Source organism: Enoplosus armatus, chromosome 12, assembly GCF_043641665.1.
Source record: "Enoplosus armatus isolate fEnoArm2 chromosome 12, fEnoArm2.hap1, whole genome shotgun sequence".
Taxonomy (NCBI): domain Eukaryota; kingdom Metazoa; phylum Chordata; class Actinopteri; order Centrarchiformes; family Enoplosidae; genus Enoplosus; species Enoplosus armatus.
The window spans coordinates 15,270,966-15,289,441 of NC_092191.1; the positions used below are offsets into that span (position 1 = coordinate 15,270,966).

At 39.7% G+C, this 18,476-nt stretch overlaps 2 protein-coding genes across 2 annotated transcripts; one reads left to right on the plus strand and one right to left on the minus strand.

Moving 5' to 3' along the window:
* Positions 1-1,459: 1,459 nt before the first annotated feature.
* On the plus strand, positions 1,460-10,711 carry LOC139294328 (lutropin-choriogonadotropic hormone receptor-like). Its single transcript, XM_070916184.1, has 11 exons — positions 1,460-1,647; positions 1,992-2,063; positions 4,331-4,405; positions 4,664-4,738; positions 5,582-5,656; positions 5,947-6,024; positions 6,215-6,283; positions 6,684-6,758; positions 8,496-8,684; positions 8,853-8,906; positions 9,556-10,711. The coding sequence occupies exons 1-11, from the start codon at positions 1,478-1,480 to the stop codon at positions 10,709-10,711; spliced, it is 2,088 nt and encodes a 695-aa protein (XP_070772285.1). The 5' UTR covers positions 1,460-1,477.
* Positions 10,712-12,863: 2,152 nt separating this feature from the next.
* On the minus strand, positions 12,864-16,700 carry gtf2a1l (general transcription factor IIA, 1-like). The gene is made up of 9 exons (XM_070916185.1): positions 16,677-16,700; positions 16,102-16,203; positions 15,821-15,944; positions 15,604-15,653; positions 15,086-15,179; positions 14,433-14,986; positions 13,316-13,555; positions 13,071-13,160; positions 12,864-12,971 (listed from the first exon to the last, which is right to left on the minus strand). The coding sequence occupies exons 1-9, from the start codon at positions 16,698-16,700 to the stop codon at positions 12,864-12,866; spliced, it is 1,386 nt and encodes a 461-aa protein (XP_070772286.1).
* Positions 16,701-18,476: the final 1,776 nt, after the last annotated feature.

The window sequence follows — 18,476 nt, forward strand, 5'->3', positions numbered from 1 at the left end:
GCAGCTTCAGCAGATGATTTTTTATTTTTGTTTTTGTGATGAAAAGTGTCTTTGTCTTTTCTCTGACATCAGATTTGATTTCTATCATCTTTAAGGGTACACCATTAAAGCTTTTAAACAGCCTTATTTTTTCCAATTAACAGAATAATTGGGGGAAAAGGCAGTGATGTTTCCTTTTTGGGCTATTTACAGCCTTATTGGAAGTGGGATGTGCTGCCTTCAAGTGCACATGTGCATATGTGATCCTGTTTCTAAGTGTGTTTGCTTCTTGTGACTTGTATTTATTGATGCACTTGAGTGCTTTTGGTTGGACTAATAACAGAGTGAACATAATTAATGTTAGTCTTTTATTTTTGGATATCCAGCGTAGCACTAACACAATGAAGCAGAGATCATGTAGAAATATGACAATGGAAAAATGTTCCGTTACAAGTTAAGTCTTGCATTCAAAATTGTACCTAATTAAAAGTAAATAAGTAGGTATGAGGAATATATTGAAAGGATCATACCAGTAGTTTTGTTTGATTTAGCTCCATATTGCACAGGCTATAAGTTACATTTCAGCTATCCAATTATGCAAACCACTTTGCACTGTTCAACAAATTTGAATACATATTTTTTACTGTTCAAGGCATGAACTAGTTTCCATTAATTTCCATATGATATAAAAATCTATTTGCAGACCATTGTAACCTGCTTAAATGGTGTAATGTATCACAGTGCAGACTTTTCAAATCAATATGCACTTAAACTAGATTTCCAAACCTTATGGAATTATTAGACCCCAATGAATCTAAAAATGTAAAGTATAGTCTACATGATAAAGCAAAAACTTGCAAACCCAATTAAAATGGTTATTTGGGAATTAATTGTGTTATGTGGGAGCAAAATATCAATGTTAAATGGTGGAGCTTTGTATAGATATCATGTTATATATACAATATTTGTAAAAAATAAAAATAAAATAAAAAAATTGGAATTATTAGATCTATAATGAGGAATAAGAATTACAATACAGTACTCATCAGTGGCCTACCTCAACTGTAAATGGGAAAAAAAGTTACTCTCCGACCTTGAAAATGGATTTATAACAAACAAAAAAAGAGTGCCAGCATGACTTCACCACTTCACTTTTAACACCAGTATTTGACAGAGCTTTTATGGTCTCCACCCAATAAACGTCACATCTCTGCAGCTCAGCTGTCAAAGAAAATTCCGCCTGTGTTTCACTGTGTTGTGTCTTCCAGACGGGCAGCATTCTCACAATTACGACAGCACCTGAAGGCAGCAGTGAGATCCTGAAACTCATTGAGAGCTCAGGTGGAGAAAAAGACCGTGACTTTATTCAGTTTTGGCCTGGCATGGTACATTTTCCAGAGTAGTTTGTTTTATGTCAAACTTTGAGGAGATTGAGCAGAGTTTTTTTCTTTATTTTATTTTTTTATAAGATCCCTTGGTGAGTGGCCCGGTGTCACACATGGCTCCGTGGGCGGTCTGGCTCCTGGTCTCGCTGTCCGGTGTCCTGCCTGTGCGCTCCTGCTGGGCTTATACCTGTCCGGCCATCTGCCGCTGCGGCGCCGACACTTTTCAGTGCAGCAGGGACACTCAGCTGGCCTCCCGGGCAAGAGCGACATCCGTGCCTCGACTGTAAGTAGCCCAACTTTCCTGCTTCAGTGTTGATGGTAGTCCGGTCTAAAAGCCCCGTGATCCTCCTGTAGAGTCTGCGGGACTTTACACTGAACCAACCGGTGCGCCGGTGGCACTGAATGGACTTTTTTTTCTTTTGGGACTTGTTGTGTCTGGCTTCTCACTGACTTACTTTTAGAAATCTTTATTTCCCTCACTGTCACTGTAATACCCTATTCCTATACGGACGTGTGGTTAAACTTTTATCGTAAATGATCGTAAATGTAATTTTGAAGGATAATCTGAGGAGACATCTCTGTGTTGTTCTATTTTAAGTTTAACAACTTTCCTTATGAATCTTACAGAAGGCTCACTCATCTGTCCTTGAAAGAAGTCCCCACTCACGCCTTCAAGGAGCTGATCAACATTACAATCATGTAAGATCTTTGTTTCTTCTTGTTGTTTGTCTTGGGTTGGGTGAAGAAATATAGCCTGTAAGTGACTTAATGTGGCATTAAAGCTGGGTTTAACTTAGACACTTTAGCCTTAATAGAGCATACAAGTGCTGACTATTCAAACTTGAGAAAAAAAGTTTTAAAATGATCAGATAAATTGTGCATTTTACCTAATAAATGCAATTAAATGTCTTGAAATATGACAGAATTTGAATTTGACAGAATTTGACAGAATTTGGACATAAAACATAACCTGAAATACATTTGACTGACCCTAAATAAACATTTACAGTAATATCATTAGTGATACATATAATGTGCATGTTGCAAACAAATACACTCTGAGGGATTGTTATGTATTGGACAAAAGAAAAAAAAAAAACTTTTCTCTATAAGCCTCTGTGGGTCCTTGGCAAATTAACCTCCAAATACAGTTAAAATATACTTTCCCTGTAGCACCACCTATTGGTCTATGTGTAATTTGGATTAGAAAATAAAACTAAACTACTGTGAATAAAATGTATAAAGTGTTGAATCAGACAATTTATCCAAATATATGGGAGCATATTGTAGCAGCAGTAAGAAATAGAGAAGTCTTCACAACAGAAGTCTGGACATGGGTACAATTTCATATTTTAAAGTATGAAACAAAACACTGAAGTAGTATAGTATGCTGTGTTACAAATATTGTAGTGTCTTGTTAAACTGTTAGACACATAATATCTCTCTGTAACAATGACAACGACATAATCTTTAGAATTCAGGCTTACAAATAAGAATGAAGTATGTATAAACTGTATAATATTTACTCATTTTGATATTTGAAACACAAGTTTGGAAAAAAAAAGAAAATTTTTTTCTAGTTATTCCATTAATAATCAACAAAAAGGTGAAGAGTGAATTTGCCTTTTGTATATTAAACATGATCGATTTAAAAAGAGCAACATGTATCCCTGAAAACTGTAAATTGTCTAACGATAGAAATGCGAGCCCAGAAAGATCAACACCTCAATGCAATCAGCAGTTCCTCGGCTCAAATGGCTATCTGGATGGCTCATTTCAGCAAAATCCAATTACAGCTGACAGACAGGTGACAACATAACCTCTTCTCATCTTAATTGCTGATTAATTCGGTCTCATCTTTATCGTGTTTACGGCCACTAAATACTCAATCCTAAAGCCATAACATTAGCCTGACTTGTTTCACTGAATGGGTTCCAGCATTTGATTAATATACCGTTTGATGAGCAGATAACATTTGTTAGCCTGTGATGAAATCTTTTTCAAATCAAGCTGGGTTGTGTCTCATTAGTCTCAGATACTTACAGCACGTACTTACACTGCAATAGGTTCAAATGTCCAAATTTTGTCTCAAAATAGTTTGAAGTGATGAAATAAGTTCAAGTTGAAATGCGGTTACTGTCCTTCATCTTTCCAGCAAGTTAGCCAATAAAACCTGTGTCAAGGTAGAGTGACATGAGCTCTGCGTGTCACTGATGACGCAAACTGGAAATCACAGCGCAGCTTCATCTCGATAATCATGTGAAAAAAAGCTTTTCATGAGCTGCAAGTGGTAATTATGACACTATACATAATGCAATCAGAGGAGGGGGTAAAAGAAACAAAATGTAAGCAGTACAGATGGAGTCGTTTAATCGTTTCTTTGTTTGAAATGGAAGCAGAGCGACGTTAACCTGAGAAGAGTGTCTGCTGATTACAGCAGAGTGGGAGTCTTAAAATGATGATTACAAAAAGAAGATGGAGAGCGGCTCAGAAGAAGAAGCCAGCCTCCATCAGAAAACAAAGTACTCAAGGGCAAATCAAGAAGTCTTGTTGACTTTGTTTGTCTCTGAAGGTCTTTGTTTAGTCCTCCTTTTTAAACATCTTCACTTAGTCTTCCTGGCCCAGATGCATCCATGATGTATGTTTGGAGCTTTTCCAAACATGAGGTGAAGCATGTGTGTGTGTGTGTGTGTGTGTGTGTGTGTGTGTGTGTAGTGCCCTAGAAGTATGAATTGTTGTTGTTGGCATTTTCATATTTCCCTCATGGTTTGTATCCCAATATCAATCAACTCTGTCCTATTTCTAAAAGAAGTGAAAAGAAAGTAAGGAAAGAAAAAGTCGCTCTTCTTATTTGTTGCACTAAAATTTCATATTTGCCAGCTTGATCTGAGAGGTTTCAGGAGGAATTTGTTTACAGGCTCTTGTTAATCTGTTGACTGATGTGGAGCCATTTCTTTGTGCCGCAGTGAGATTTCCCAGAGCGACTGCATCACGCAGATACAGAGACATGCCTTCCTTTCCCTCCACAGCCTGGCGCAAATGTAAGTGACACCTTACCTTCCGCTGCACGTCAGATTCAAACTGCACGATGAAAGCAATTATTCATTTGAACAGCTGGTGTGTGTTTTGCATTTCATTTAAGTTTCACAGGATTAGTCTCTCAATTACAAAGCAGCACGTTTAATCCTTGACTTTCAGAGCGGCTGATGTGTGGATGGGCTTTGCTGTGTTTGTCTGTTGACAGCCGCTGACAACAATATTGTAATTACTGATACTTTTCCTTGTTTTTGTTCCCGCAGTTCAGTGCAGAATATCAACAGTCTGAGGGTTATTGAAAAAGGGGCCTTCACTGACCTGCCCAAGCTAGAATATCTGTAAGTCACCCTGTTTACATTGTCATTATTCACCTATTTAAACCTATTTCAATCCCTTTCTCTGCAGTCGAGCATTGTTCAAACTCACATGACTTTAAACTAAGTGGAGATCCTAAAGTTTCCAACAATGCCTGAGTTGACAGTTTTGGTTTTGAGCGAAATGTCTCAACAACTATTGGATGGATTGTCATTAAATGTAGTGGCCTGCATACATTCATGTTCCCCTCAACATAACTTTGATGATCCTTTAACTCATTACGTGCTGTCATCAGATCCAAATTTTGGTTTACATTAACATCAGCTTTATTAGCAAATATTAGCACGCTAAAATGTGAAACTAAGATGGTGAATAGGGCAAATGTTTATTTTTCTTTCTAATTTCTTACACAATACAAGTGCATTGAAAAGCATAGCTGTATTGATCACTTTTGTTGTGATTTGGCATTGGCATTGAATTGAATCACTTGTCTGTATGGGCTATTATTAGCACATCCCAATTTCGCTGTCATTTTATTATGGCAACTTCCCAATGTCACTTTGAAACCACTGTTAGTCTTGAACAGTTTGAGGCTGCAGATCTGCTCGTATTACCTCTATATTCTATACAAAAATATATCTTATATTTATCAAGCATTCACTGCTGCAAGTTAAATGTGAAGAAACAGGTCAAAGGTCACAGGCAGACAGTGACATGATGTGGTAAACCACATTTATCCTGGAATATTTCCAGAACTGGCTCGTGAAATTTCTCTTACCAACGGAGACAATCTGCACACTGCGATATTTGCACTTTGAAGATTTGTTCTTATCTGCTTGTGATCATCTGCCGCTGCTGCTTCACAGGAGCATTTCTAACACAGGAGTGATACACTTCCCAGACTTCACAACTATCTCTTCCTTGGTGCCAAATATTATCCTGTGAGTAATCGCATTTAAAAATAGTGTGTTTCTAAACTGGATTAGTGTCTTTCTGCATGTTGCAAAACTGCATGTTCTTCATGGTGTAACTGTAAGCGGAGCCCAAGTTGTTTATTCTGAAGTGCTTTACTTTTATCTATCAATGTCATGATGCCACCGGCCCTGCCGCAAATCCTCCAACTGGGTCACAGTTCATCTAACTGGTCTTTTTTTGTATGAATATATATAATTTTGTCTAACTGATAATTTAGCCAAACAACCCGAGTGAATGTTATCTCCTCTGTGTACAGAGAAATGGCAGACAACATGAGGATCGACATTATTCCTGCCAATTCTTTCCAGGGTATCACAGAGGAGTATGTTGACATGTGAGTACAGGAGCCAAATTCTTTGTGTTACCTCATTATCGGAGCTAGGAGCAACAATTTGTCACCATTTGATAAGAATGTGTTTTGATGTGTCTCAATATGCTTATGTAATTGGATGTTCAGTTCTCTGACCTTGGTGATAGCTGCTTTTGACAGCAAACTAAAATGTATAGCATTGTGTCCTTGACAGGAACCTGGTTAGAAACGGCTTCAAAGAAATCAGATCTCATGCATTCAATGGAACCAAGCTGAACACACTGTAAGCATTTAGATAATCCCAATTTTTCTCTCATACTAAGCTAACAACAACCTAACACTTTTTTCTTTTTCTAATCATAAAAACTGAGTGTACCAGTAAACAAACGTTATGTAAGACTAAACAAAGATTGGATGCCCCATTGTTTTCTTGCTCTGCCCCGTACTGCTGAATGTTGATGGGGACAAGATATGTGCAGACACCCTGCAGTCTAAAAATAATGCTCATCTTCCTCAGTGTCAAGTTGAGAAAAAAAGAAAAGCAGATGTAAAATGGTTTGGGGCATTGTTCGCCTTTAATGTGTCATCTTAAATTTTCTTTCATATTGCACGTTAACTGCAGAGCTACAGTTTGGACTGGAGGTCACTTGTGTTACAGTTGTTTTTTTTTATGTCTTTTGTAGAATTTTGAGAGACAACAGGCATCTCAGTGACATTCAAGAGGACGCTTTTGAAGGAGCCACAGGTCCGAGTTTTCTGTAAGTGACAGTGATTCAAGTTAATAAAACCAATAAAACAAAGTAAACGAAGTAAATGTCATGACAATTTCCAGAAGTCAGCTTAAAAAATCAGTGGTGGAAAAAGTATTCAGATCCTTTATTTAAAGCTGCTATAATCAATATTTTCATATAAACGGTGGATCATGTGACTACGTAATGACAAACCCACCGATAATGATTACCTGAGTCTGCAGTTTCCTTCAGTTCTAAGCAGCTTTGAAGCATCTTTCAGCTCATTGTTTTGGTTTTACAACCCGCAACTTTATTATTTTGGTTCACTCTGTTTTCAACGCTGTCATTTTCAGCCACAGCAGACAGCTGTTTTCAGCGAAAAGCTGATGTCAAGTGAGCAATTAGCTAATGAACATAGGGGAGCATTTAGCAGCTATAGAGCCATTTATTTTATTTTTATTTTTTTAGCAATTTTTTGCCTTTTTAGATAACATGCAGTAGAGTGATGACAGGAAGTTAGCAGTATTGTGTTCATGTGTAATCTTGTCGTGACGTATTTCATCAATGTGGAGCTAATTTGAAGTACTTTATGTACTGTTGGGCATATTTTATAAAGTGAATATATGATTGAATGTAAAATCTCCATCTGTAAAGTAATTATCTCTGTCAAATAAATGTAATAGTAAAAAGTACAATTTCTCTGTGAAATGTAGTCAAGTAGAGAACTACAAAAAGAAATACGCGAATACTTGTGCCTGAAAATTGTACTGCTTTACTATGTTACTTTCCACCACTGATGAAAATGAATCAGCCCCTAAAAAGTTCATGTTGTCCATGATTAGAGGTTGAAATCCAAAAGCAGCGAATTTATGATAGTGGCAAATATGAGAGAGGACAATCATACAGTCACTATCTTCTGGTGTTTAAATCAATAGCACTGAGGCAGCCATATTTGAACTGGGTCAGTGAAGCAAGATTAATGTTGATAACAATGTTTATCATTTTATTGTATAAACATTAGGGCAGTGACAGCCTGTCTGTGTAAACAACCAACAAGGCAAGCAGGGCTGCTGAATACTGATTAGTGAGCAAATAGCCCCGTCTGCGGAGCATACGGCGTGCAAGGTCTCTGATTGCAAGCAACCCTGCACTGTAGATATGAAATTTCCTCTTATCTTGGTTATGAAATAGTGTTTGTGGTATTCACTGACACACAGGAAATATCAATGGTCTTCCTCTTGCTTGTGCAGGGTCCAGTGGGGTTCCTCTGGGTATTTTTAGATGTGATGAATGTCAGGTTACAAGTCGTCCAATCAGATGAGGGAGCAAAGCAGATCCTGAATGTTATTATGCTTTGGATAAAATGTATTCAGTCCTCAGTAAATGTCAGTAATTACAGCCTGTATTCTGTGATGAAGCATTTTTGTTGTGAATGAGCATCTCTTTAGAAAAACAGCGTGATTTACTCATAGGCTTGATGAATATGAAAACACAGTAAATTAGAGCTCAATTAACACCTGTGGGAGTTTCAGCAGATTTGCCTGAAACAGCTTTTCTTACCACCATTAACAGAACACCAAATGATGGCTCTTCTTGTGGGAAAGACTGGCTTTGTAACCCCCAACTAAATTTAAATCACATGTGAAATCCCAGACAAGATAGACCAATGTTGTTCTAGTGGCCTTGAAAACTGTATTTTATTGGTAGTTATTTCACTGATCTTCACTGAAATATATGTCTACGTTCTCTGCGTGTGTGATTCAGGGATGTTTCCTCCACAGCTCTGAGTTCCCTCACACATAAAGGGTTGAGGCAGGTGAGGTTTCTGAAAGCCAGCTCTGCCTTTGCTCTGAAGACCCTCCCTCCACTGGAGAGCCTGGCCGAGCTGCTGGAGGCTGAGCTCACGTACCCCAGCCACTGCTGTGCCTTCCACACATGGCGTCGGAAACAAAGGTAACTGACAATTGCTGCCAGAGATGCAACAAATCCATTCCCATCTGCATAACGAACAAAAGCTCTGTCACATGAATACAGATCATCAGCAGCTTGGTAATTAGCAGTTGAGTTTATTGACATTTTGTGTTGTCTAATCTTTCCCTTCTTTTTTTTTTAATTCAAAAGGGAAAGTGCCTTAAAGAACTTCACAAAGTTGTGCGATCTCCGCGAAACTGAAATGTAAGTTACTTCACTGCCCACTTAGGGACTGTACAAAAATTGTGAATTTTATTTTTTGTTACTTACTTTTGTTTTTTAAAGTAAGACCATCTCTGGACCCTCCCCTTAACTTAATTGATGCAACTAATTTTGGCACTAACAACAAAGTGCACAAAGAGTCTGAGATGGTCTACTCTAATTTACACTCACATAGCTCCCAAATCAAATTAGCAATTGGCAAAATCATGGACAAAAATAACAAAATGATGCGCCCTGTTTACTAAATATTCCAGCCAGCCTTTCATTTTGAACCAAGAGCTGTCACTGTCACTTTATATGACACATTTAGTTTTATTTGTAGTTAAAAATAACAAACTCTCTGGAGATGTTCTGTTTCTCAAAACAGATCAGACATATTGATCCTGTTAGCTTCTAGATGATTTTGATGAGAAAAATAAACCCCTAATACAGAGACACAATCGCTGTCCTCATATAACCTGTGGTGCAAACAAACTCCATCTTTTTGATGTAAATATTTGATCTTTTTAAATACAATCTAACTCAGCAAAGGATCATTTTCATACTGTCCCTTGCACAGTTAGCTTGTGATTTGGCACTACATCTATTGGGATTTTTAAAGTAATCTTCAAAACTTCTGTGTATTCTTCAGAGAGCCCACTGCAGATGGCGTGAATCTTATTGATGACATCAACTTTCAGTATCCAGATCTGGAGTTTGATTGTCTCAACAACCCCTTCGTCAAGTGCACACCAAAGCCAGACGCTTTTAACCCCTGTGAGGACCTGCTGGGCTTTCCTCTCCTGCGCTGTCTCACCTGGATCATTACGATTTTCGCTGTGACTGGTAACCTGGCTGTTCTGGTTATCCTGCTAATTAGCCACCATAAGCTAACCATCTCCAGATTCCTCATGTGTAACCTGGCCTTCGCCGACCTGTGCATGGGGCTCTACCTGATGCTCATTGCCTTCATGGACTACTACTCCCGTCACGAGTACTACAACCACGCCACGGACTGGCAGACGGGGCACGGCTGTGCCATAGCAGGGTTTTTGACAGTGTTTGCCAGCGAGCTGTCAGTATACACACTGACGGTGATCAGCCTCGAGCGCTGGCACACCATCACCAATGCCATGCATGTCAACAAGAGGCTGCGGATGCACCATGTGACAGCCATGATGGTAGCAGGCTGGGGCTTCTCTCTGCTGGTGGCCCTGCTCCCTCTTGTGGGGGTCAGCAGTTACAGTAAAGTGAGCATCTGTCTGCCCATGGACATCGACACGGTGGGCTCTCAGGTTTACGTGGTGGCTGTACTCGTTTTCAACGTTGCCGCTTTCCTGGTGGTCTGTTACTGTTACATATGCATATATCTGAGCGTTCACAACCCAGAACACTCCACCCGTCATGGAGACACCAAGATCGCCAAACGCATGGCTGTGCTCATTTTCACTGACTTTTTGTGCATGGCGCCCATCTCCTTCTTCGCCATCTCGGCCGCCCTGCGCATGCCCCTCATAACTGTGTCCCACTCAAAGATCCTGCTCATCCTTTTTTATCCCATCAACTCCCTCTGCAACCCTTTCTTGTACACCCTCTTCACGCGGGCTTTCAGGAGGGACGTGTGCATGCTGCTGAGTCGCTGCGGCTGCTGTTGCTGCCATGCCAGCACTGACTTCTACAGGTCACAGACTCTGGCTTCACACCTCAACTCTACCCAAAAAATGTCCACCAGAAAACCTCACTCACTTAGTTTCTATGCCTACCACATTAAGATGAAGGGTTGCTTTCTAAACAAGGAAGCCACATGACCATCAATAAAGAGAATTTTATTATGAACTTAAAGGCAGCATCTGCTGTCTAGCTAAACTTTTAGCATTTCTTCAAAACTTGGAAAAGGTCAGGGTGAAGAGACTGTCAGTCTTGAGTCTTGTTCATGGCAGGTGTCAGACTAGATTTGATCTAGGTTAGTTTACAAAATGAGAATTTCATCAGTCAGGACCAAGAGACCTCAAATCGAAAACAACAGGTACTGCAGCCTCCATTTCTGTGCATGTGATGTGGTACAAAGAGGCAGATGGATGGAGCAGGAACAAACAGGGAAGTTTATTTGCAAAGCTATCCTGAAGCCTTGATGGTCATTTGTTATTAAGACCAGGATATATAAAACAGCACTACAACCAGATGTTGTGAGACATTCGGTTCTATTGAAGATCAATAAGTAGAAATTATTTATTATTAAGATGTTGAGTTTGAATACAATGAAGTAAGTGTGATCAAATGGAAGTCTTTGTTTTAGCTCATCACAGATGAGTTTTAGTGCCACCTATTGGGTCGTTGTACTAAGAAGACATTTGGACTGGGAGACTTGAAGACTGCAGACATGCCAGAGCAGCCGCAGGGAGTTAAAGCTGCAGCCTGGTCTACCAGAAGTATTACTGCTGCTCAAAATGTACTGGATTTTCACAATAAGACATTTTAATAAAAGAAAAAGTGTGGTCAATTACCCATGCTAACCATGTCTTTCCATTTATTTTCCCATATTACAACAGCTGTTGAGACTTACATACCAGAATATAGACTCCCACGCCAAACCTCCATTTTTATATTTACTTTCAGTGAAAATATTTGAGTATGTTAACTGTGTTCATTAACTAGGCTGTTGAGTGAAACATGTCCCAAAACACTACTCAGCACCATCTTAGAAACCAATGTAGCTTTTATTTTTGTCCTTTCCATCATCACTGCTGACTTGTCCTGCATAAATGCGTTTTCCAGAGATAAGCTTGTATTTACTGTGGTTCACTTCATTAATCTAATCTCTTTCTGAATCTGTGCATATGATAAATATGCTCGACAGATTTGCATAATTTGTGTGTGTCCTCTAAGATCAATGTGGCCATGCTCAACGCATAACTGTGCAAAGTGATTTACATAACCTAGTAAACAGGAGATCTGCTCTTGCCACTGACTCAGCTGCATACTGTTTTCCAATTCAATACAAGAAAACAATCAATTTCATATCCTGTTAATAATCTTCCATCCCCTCAGATTGAACTTTGTGGGCGTCCTGACTCCCAGATTGGGAACCACTGCTATAAAAGTATACTATGTGCTAATGTGCACACTACACTATTTTGGATGCAATATTTGAAGCTGGTATGCACGAAAGGAAATACCAAAAAATGTCACTAAAACTGTGACAAAACTATCAAAGCTTGACATCAATAGCAAAATCATTTTTTCACAGATTTTTGTTTTGTTCCAGTTGTGAGTGTTACTTTAATGTGTATCCAAACCACAGTCAGAAAATGTGCAATTTTAGTGTCCATGCTGGCTTCTATAAATTCATTTTTCATGTTCCAGTGAATTCGTATACAGTAGGCCACTGGGACCTGTTTGGTTTCAATAGTGTCCATTATAAAACATTAATATGACAACAAGGCAACACTGGCTTTGTACGGGGTTGCACAGAAAGAAAAGGGTTTATTGAATGCAGCACAACAGTGCAGTTCAGTGTGCTTGAAGAATGATTAAAGGAAAGACATTACAATGTTTGAAAATCAAAGAACACATTAGGTACCTTCAAAGCAACATGATCATAACAGAAGAAAACACACTCCAGGTCCAATAATGTTTTACACCACTAATAAAGTAAATTATTCTCAGCAAAATATTACACAACATAAATTCATGCTGTTTGCCTCAGTAGATTGGATTCACAAGTAACGCTGTAAGTAATTGGTTGTAACATCGTACATGCCTTTCAGTATTGCTCTGATAATTATATAATGATAGAAAACAAAAGTATCAGAGATTTGCACAGTGGTGTTTTAACTGCCTGCTCCGCGAGCCAAATTACACCACCAACAGGTCTAAACTCACCGATTGTTTTTGCCTTTTAAATCAGTTTCATCCTCTTGCAACATGATTATCTGATGTGTGCAAGAGAACTAAGGCTCATTACCACTCAGCTTCCCCAACAGCTTTAGAGAACACGTAGTCCCTGCCTCCGTAACACATCACTCCATCTTTCAAATGAAACTTCCAGCGATTCTTACTGCGGTGAATCTGCAACAGAGAGAACATTTTTTAATGTTAGCAGTCAGTATTTTGCGCTCGGCTTTGTTGAGAAGCAACAAAGCCAGTAGAGAGACAAAATGTTCTTACTTTGTCATACTGACAAACGATTACATTGTCAGTGTCAAAGAGATCCGGGATGTCCTGCTCAATTACGTCATCACCTGAATTCAAAGGATCCTAATCAACAGAAAGGGCGTTATGGGAAACCAACGGTTAAAACGTGCAATCAAAGACGTGCTGTGTGCTGCCTGCAAAACATGACTGATACATGTAATTTGTTTGTTTTCTTGAGAAAAAAAAATAAAACCACAATCAAGTTCACTCTCTCTCACCTCTTCCTCTACATTAGCGAGTTCGTCAGCTCCCTCGCCATCGCTGCTGGAGGAGATGCTGTTGCCGTCACTGCTGCCATCTCCTTCCTGCAGGGCCTTTATGGCCTCTGCATTGATTATACCCAGAAAGTCATTCTCTTCCAGGGGAACTACCTCTTCCTCCTCAATGTCAGAGTTGTCTGCAGCACCATCCAGCTGAACTATGTCCGACAGTTCACTGTAGTTGTAGTCCAGGTCCAGCTTGGCAGGAATGGCAAGAAGAACGTAACAGTTATGCCGTGATAATGTTCAGAATTGAAGTTGGAGTGGGACTAACTTCTGTGGTAAAAAAAAAATTTCTTTGAATAATTCAAGATTGCACACCTGAATTGGCTTAAATTGATAGCACAGCAGTTTGTTTTGCTCTTAAAGTACAGCACTCAGGCATTTGAGATTTGAATGTTTTATAACATGAATAAAGTTCAAAACAGTATGGCCAAAATCGCTGCAGCAGAGGCCAAGATAACTTTTAGCCCCTAGTATGGGTCAAGCTCCAAAAATCCTGCAATTTCCACAATGCAACTCAATGTCTTTCATTAGACACGCTCTTAAAAAAAAAAACCCAAAACAAAGTCTTTTGAACTCCACACCTACATTGGTAGGTTCCCCTTTAAAGGAATAATCCAACTTTTTGCTCTCTTGCCAAGAGTTAGATGAGAAAAGCAATACCATTTTATGTCAGTCTAGTAAATAAATAAAACTACATCCTGGAAACTCCCAGCCAAGAAATAGTCTGGCACATGACCCCTTCGTTTTGTTTTTACACTTCAGGTTTTGTACAGATTAAACAAATCAAGACATAACGTGTTAAATAGTGAGCTTTAGAGGTGCTGGAAGGCAGATTTAGTTACTTATGGACAGAGCCAGGCTAGCAATTCCCCCCGTTTCCAGTCTTTATGCTAAACTAAGTAAGCTAAGCTCACCAGCTGCTGGCTATAGATTTATATTTAGAGTAAGATATGAGAATTGTATTTATTTTATTATCTAACTCTGTGGAACTGTTTATTTCATGATACACATCTGTACCTATTGCGGTAACAGGTATTTGCTTAAAGAGGCAATTTTCTTTTCAAATTACCCCGAGAACAGCCTCAGACTGGATGTCAGTCTTCTCAGGCGCTAGACTCCTCGCCCTCTCCGCTTTCTCTCTCTCCTCCTCAATCACTTCTTTCAAGATGTCATCAATGTCTCTGGTCTTTAACTGTGCCGTCTGTGTCAAAGCCTCCTCGGTGCTGATCTGGAAGTCTAACAGCTGGCTGCAGGGTGAGGCGGTCATACTGAGGTTCACAGGTTCAGGTTGTGGACTCAGCTCAGTTTCTTCCAGTGAGGCCTCTGGCTCTGGAGAGTGGGCCCCCTGGAGCTGCGAGGTCTCAGCAGCAGGAACCTGAGGCAGCTGGGGGAGGCTACTCTCCTGACCGGGGGGTAAAGTGGTCTTTGGATTTGTGACAGCAGTAGCTGGAACAGAGGATGCCTCCAACTCCTGAGGATGAACGGTATTTGGTGGGACTGCAGCTGACTGAGGCGCAGGAGCTTCTCTCCACTCAGTGACTTTCTGTGTGGGTTGGGATACAGGTTGCTGACCTGCTGGGGCCTGAGTAACCACAACAGGAACGTTGACCTTGTAAAGTTGACCTTAGTGTGACAAAAGGGAGGGGTGAAATGTTATTTCAACTTTTTAGTACATGCTAAAAAAACAGATTTAGGCCCGTATCAGGTAAAGTCATTGTGTACCAGAAGCTGTTTGTAGAGTGACTCCAGCTGGTATCTGCACAGGGTAAGCTAACCCAGCAGGGAGAGAAAAAGTAGCAAGCGTCTCAGAGTTGTTCTGCAATGAAACATATGAAAAATATAATTCAGCATATCAAACAATAACGACTTACAGTAATATGTATCAACTAAACACTGCAGATTCTTGTCTGATGGAGCTTGACTGCGTTCTAATGCCAATGTGATGCTGGCGTCTTTCATGAGCTCAACCCTGACAACAGGTCCGTCCCACAGGTATCACTTACAGCTACCTGTGTGAAGTGAATGTGAAAGTTTCCCCTTTGAAATTTCCAGGAGCATTTAAACATTTTTAGGGTTGATCTAGTTGATCAAATTAAATTAGTGAAATCGAAAAAATGTAAATTCAGACACCGAAAAGGTTCAAACTATGAAGACTATTTTTTGCTTCCCTATGTGCCCCTCATGTAAAGAGTCATATGAAGTCAGGGAGGTGACGTGCTGTAAATCTTGATGACACTTGCCTTGATTGGGAAACGGTGGATATTCTGACTTGCAGGGATCACAACTGAGGCTGGGAGCAAAAATGAGAGCACAGCAGGTGATAAAAAAAAAAAAATCAAAAGTATGCGCTGTCTGTCACTTCAGTTATATTAGTTTGTGCGCTGTGTGCACATTCATAGCACAAATACATATGTTTGTTTTGTCAGAGGCACTTCATTTCAAGCAGCACCGTGCTACCTGTGAGTTCTTGATTTGTCTGACTGTAGTTGGCGGGGAGCTGCAGCACAAAGTTGGATGAGTTGATGTTGTTTTTCCTGAAGTCTTCCATTGCTTTTGACTGCATCATCTTTGACTCCCAAAGCTGCACATCAGAAGACACAGCAGTCTGTCTTCCCAGCAGGGTATATACTTCCTCCCTAGATGATCTAACTTTGCTGTTACTGACAACTCAACTCAAGATGTTCATTATGTTTATTCTTTCGTCAAAGTGAAGCAGGGTTATGTAGAATTTCACTTACATGTCTTAAATCGTCCAAGACGCGGTCTTCAAGCCCTTCATCCAGGAAGAGCTCCCTCATACTCTCAATCACATCATCAATTATTGACAAGTAGAGTTTGGCCTGTAGTTGTTTACAAAAACTGCACGTCAGAAGCTGTTGAGCTTCTTGTGATGCATGTAAGCAATATACCAGATCCCATTAAAAAAATCTGCCTTTTCTATGTTGCTGACCGTTGGGAAATGTAGACTCATATACCTCTATGTAACTCGAGACATTTTCTAAACACGTCAACGTAACTCTTCATTTCGGCTTACATATAATACGTCAGTAGCCTGCAGTAGTATTTTTCAAGCTAAAGATTTTCTGAATTGACTTAAGATGTTCCCAATTACTCTTCACAGTGGAGGCTCACAATAAATAGCCCATATTTCGTTAGAAATGGTGCTTTCAGGAGCGCATTTATTGGGCTACTTCACGTAAATACAGGCCAACACACAACACAATACTTTCGCTATTAATTAGCCTCTAACAAAACTAGGCTATTGCTATTAGTTAGCCTCTAACAAAACTAGCTAAAAAGCAGCTTTGCTTACCACTGGGCCTGTATTGGTCAGCATGAGTCAAGGCAACAATAACTGCAGTCCGGAGGAAATGGACTTTGGAAACATAATACATATAGTTAACGGCGGTAGAGTCAGGTTGCTTGACCCGCACCAACTCGATGGAAAGTGCGCTCGCAGGTGATGGTAATCAAGCTCCACAGAGAGACGTGATTGGAGCTGAGACCATCATGTGTGTTTGGATGGAGAGAAAGTAGTGATGATACTGAGAGAGTCTTTGTTTTATATTGTATATAAAGTAAGTAGGGGTTGAACACATTTCCTGACTTTTTTTCTTCATAATTTATCTTTAAAATGTGTTTGAAACAGACATATAATTTCATATATGTTCAGTCTCTTTTGCTAAATCAGGCTTTCTCATTCATGTTACCATTATTTTGCATCTCCCTGGTAGCCAAACATTTGATGGTATTTGGTCACATGTCAACAAGATTACAGTGAGAAATTCTGCTGCAGCTTTAGAGGCATCATGTCCCACAGTGATGTCACCTGTTTAGGGTGGGGGGGATAGTGGGTGCCCCAGCAGGCCACCTTACATCCACCCCTCCAATACCTTATGACAGCAATAGTAAAAGCTACACAAAAACAACATCCTAATGTTGAATATGGCTTCAGTAGAGACTTAGTTGTCTGTGGCTTATCTCTACCATGTAGTTTTAGAGACTGTGGTTATCCACTCCCTCAAATATTTCTGTCCAACAGAACCTCTCCACTTCTAGTTTTCTGGTTACTTTCAATAGAAAGGTTGCACGGTCGCACATTTTCCACAGTGCTGGGAGCTCAGTACAGTCTCTGATCCCAAGAGTGCACAATGCCGGGAGTTAAAAATATTTCACCCTTTACAAAACACTTCATTTTTAACTTGGTGTTCAATAGATTCGTAGCAGCAGGAGCCGTGACCCCTGCTTCCTCCGAGCATCTGTTTTAGCGATGCTGGGACTCTTTCAACACTGTAGGTTGACTCCTCTGATGAGGATGAGAGCGCTGCGGCTGGAAAGCAACAACATGAGAGACACCCCTGTGGATGCTGCAGTTGCTGAAACTAACAGGCACTTAGCTGTCACTTCACTACAAAGCTAGTCTGGACTCAGACAGCTCTTCCTCAATTATAAGATGATACTCTTTATTCACATATACTACCTGATTTTATTAGCCCATACTTACTTCAGAGATAGAAAACATGAGGTCATTAAAAATTTAGATTGAAAATAATCCATGTGATGTGAGTAACCATGGTCAATCAATTTACTTTCACAAACACTGCCCCCTATGGTGATCAACCAGAACTAACAACTGGAGGGGGGGAAAAAAATCAAAAACCAGTTTGAGTTACCAATATCATTTTTTGTTGAAATACAAAAAACTGTTGAATTATTCCTACATTATTATGAGTTTAACTGTTATCATTGTAGGTGAAACGTTACCATCTTTTTTGTGTGTTTAAAGGCCTTTTCCCACCTAACTAATATATCACCTTCAGGTCATACACCGTAAGTGAAAGATATAAATACCTAGAGACCTTAAAAACACCTAATAGACATAAACTTAATAATAAGAAACAAGCTAGCGGAAAGTGTAGGTTCAAGAATGAAACAGAGTCCAATGTTTTTGGATATTATTTCTTTAGGAGAGACTCAAAAGGTCTCAGGTTGGGCGTCTCATCACCACGGGGTCCAGCATGAAAAGTACTGCATTAAAAAACAGCAGCTCTCTTGTGAAACAATGTTGTTGCATGACCATCAGCAGTGTCTTCCCAACAAGGCAAAGTCAATC

What these genes read in the sequence shown, in the direction of transcription:
- gtf2a1l (XM_070916185.1), bottom strand. Translation starts at nt 16,700, where the DNA reads ATGCTGACCAATACAGGCCCAGTG. An exon ending in TCTTGGACGATTTAAGACAT is followed by an intron (nt 15,945 to 16,101) that starts GTAAGTGAAATT and finishes TCTGATGTGCAG; the next exon opens with CTTTGGGAGTCAAAGATGAT. An exon ending in AGTCTGAGGCTGTTCTCGGG is followed by an intron (nt 13,556 to 14,432) that starts GTAATTTGAAAA and finishes ATTCCTGCCAAG; the next exon opens with CTGGACCTGGACTACAACTA.
- LOC139294328 (XM_070916184.1), top strand. Translation starts at nt 1,478, where the DNA reads ATGGCTCCGTGGGCGGTCTGGCTCCTGGTCTCGCTGTCCGGTGTCCTG. An exon ending in CTGATCAACATTACAATCAT is followed by an intron (nt 2,064 to 4,330) that starts GTAAGATCTTTG and finishes TTTGTGCCGCAG; the next exon opens with TGAGATTTCCCAGAGCGACT. An exon ending in CTGCCCAAGCTAGAATATCT is followed by an intron (nt 4,739 to 5,581) that starts GTAAGTCACCCT and finishes GCTGCTTCACAG; the next exon opens with GAGCATTTCTAACACAGGAG.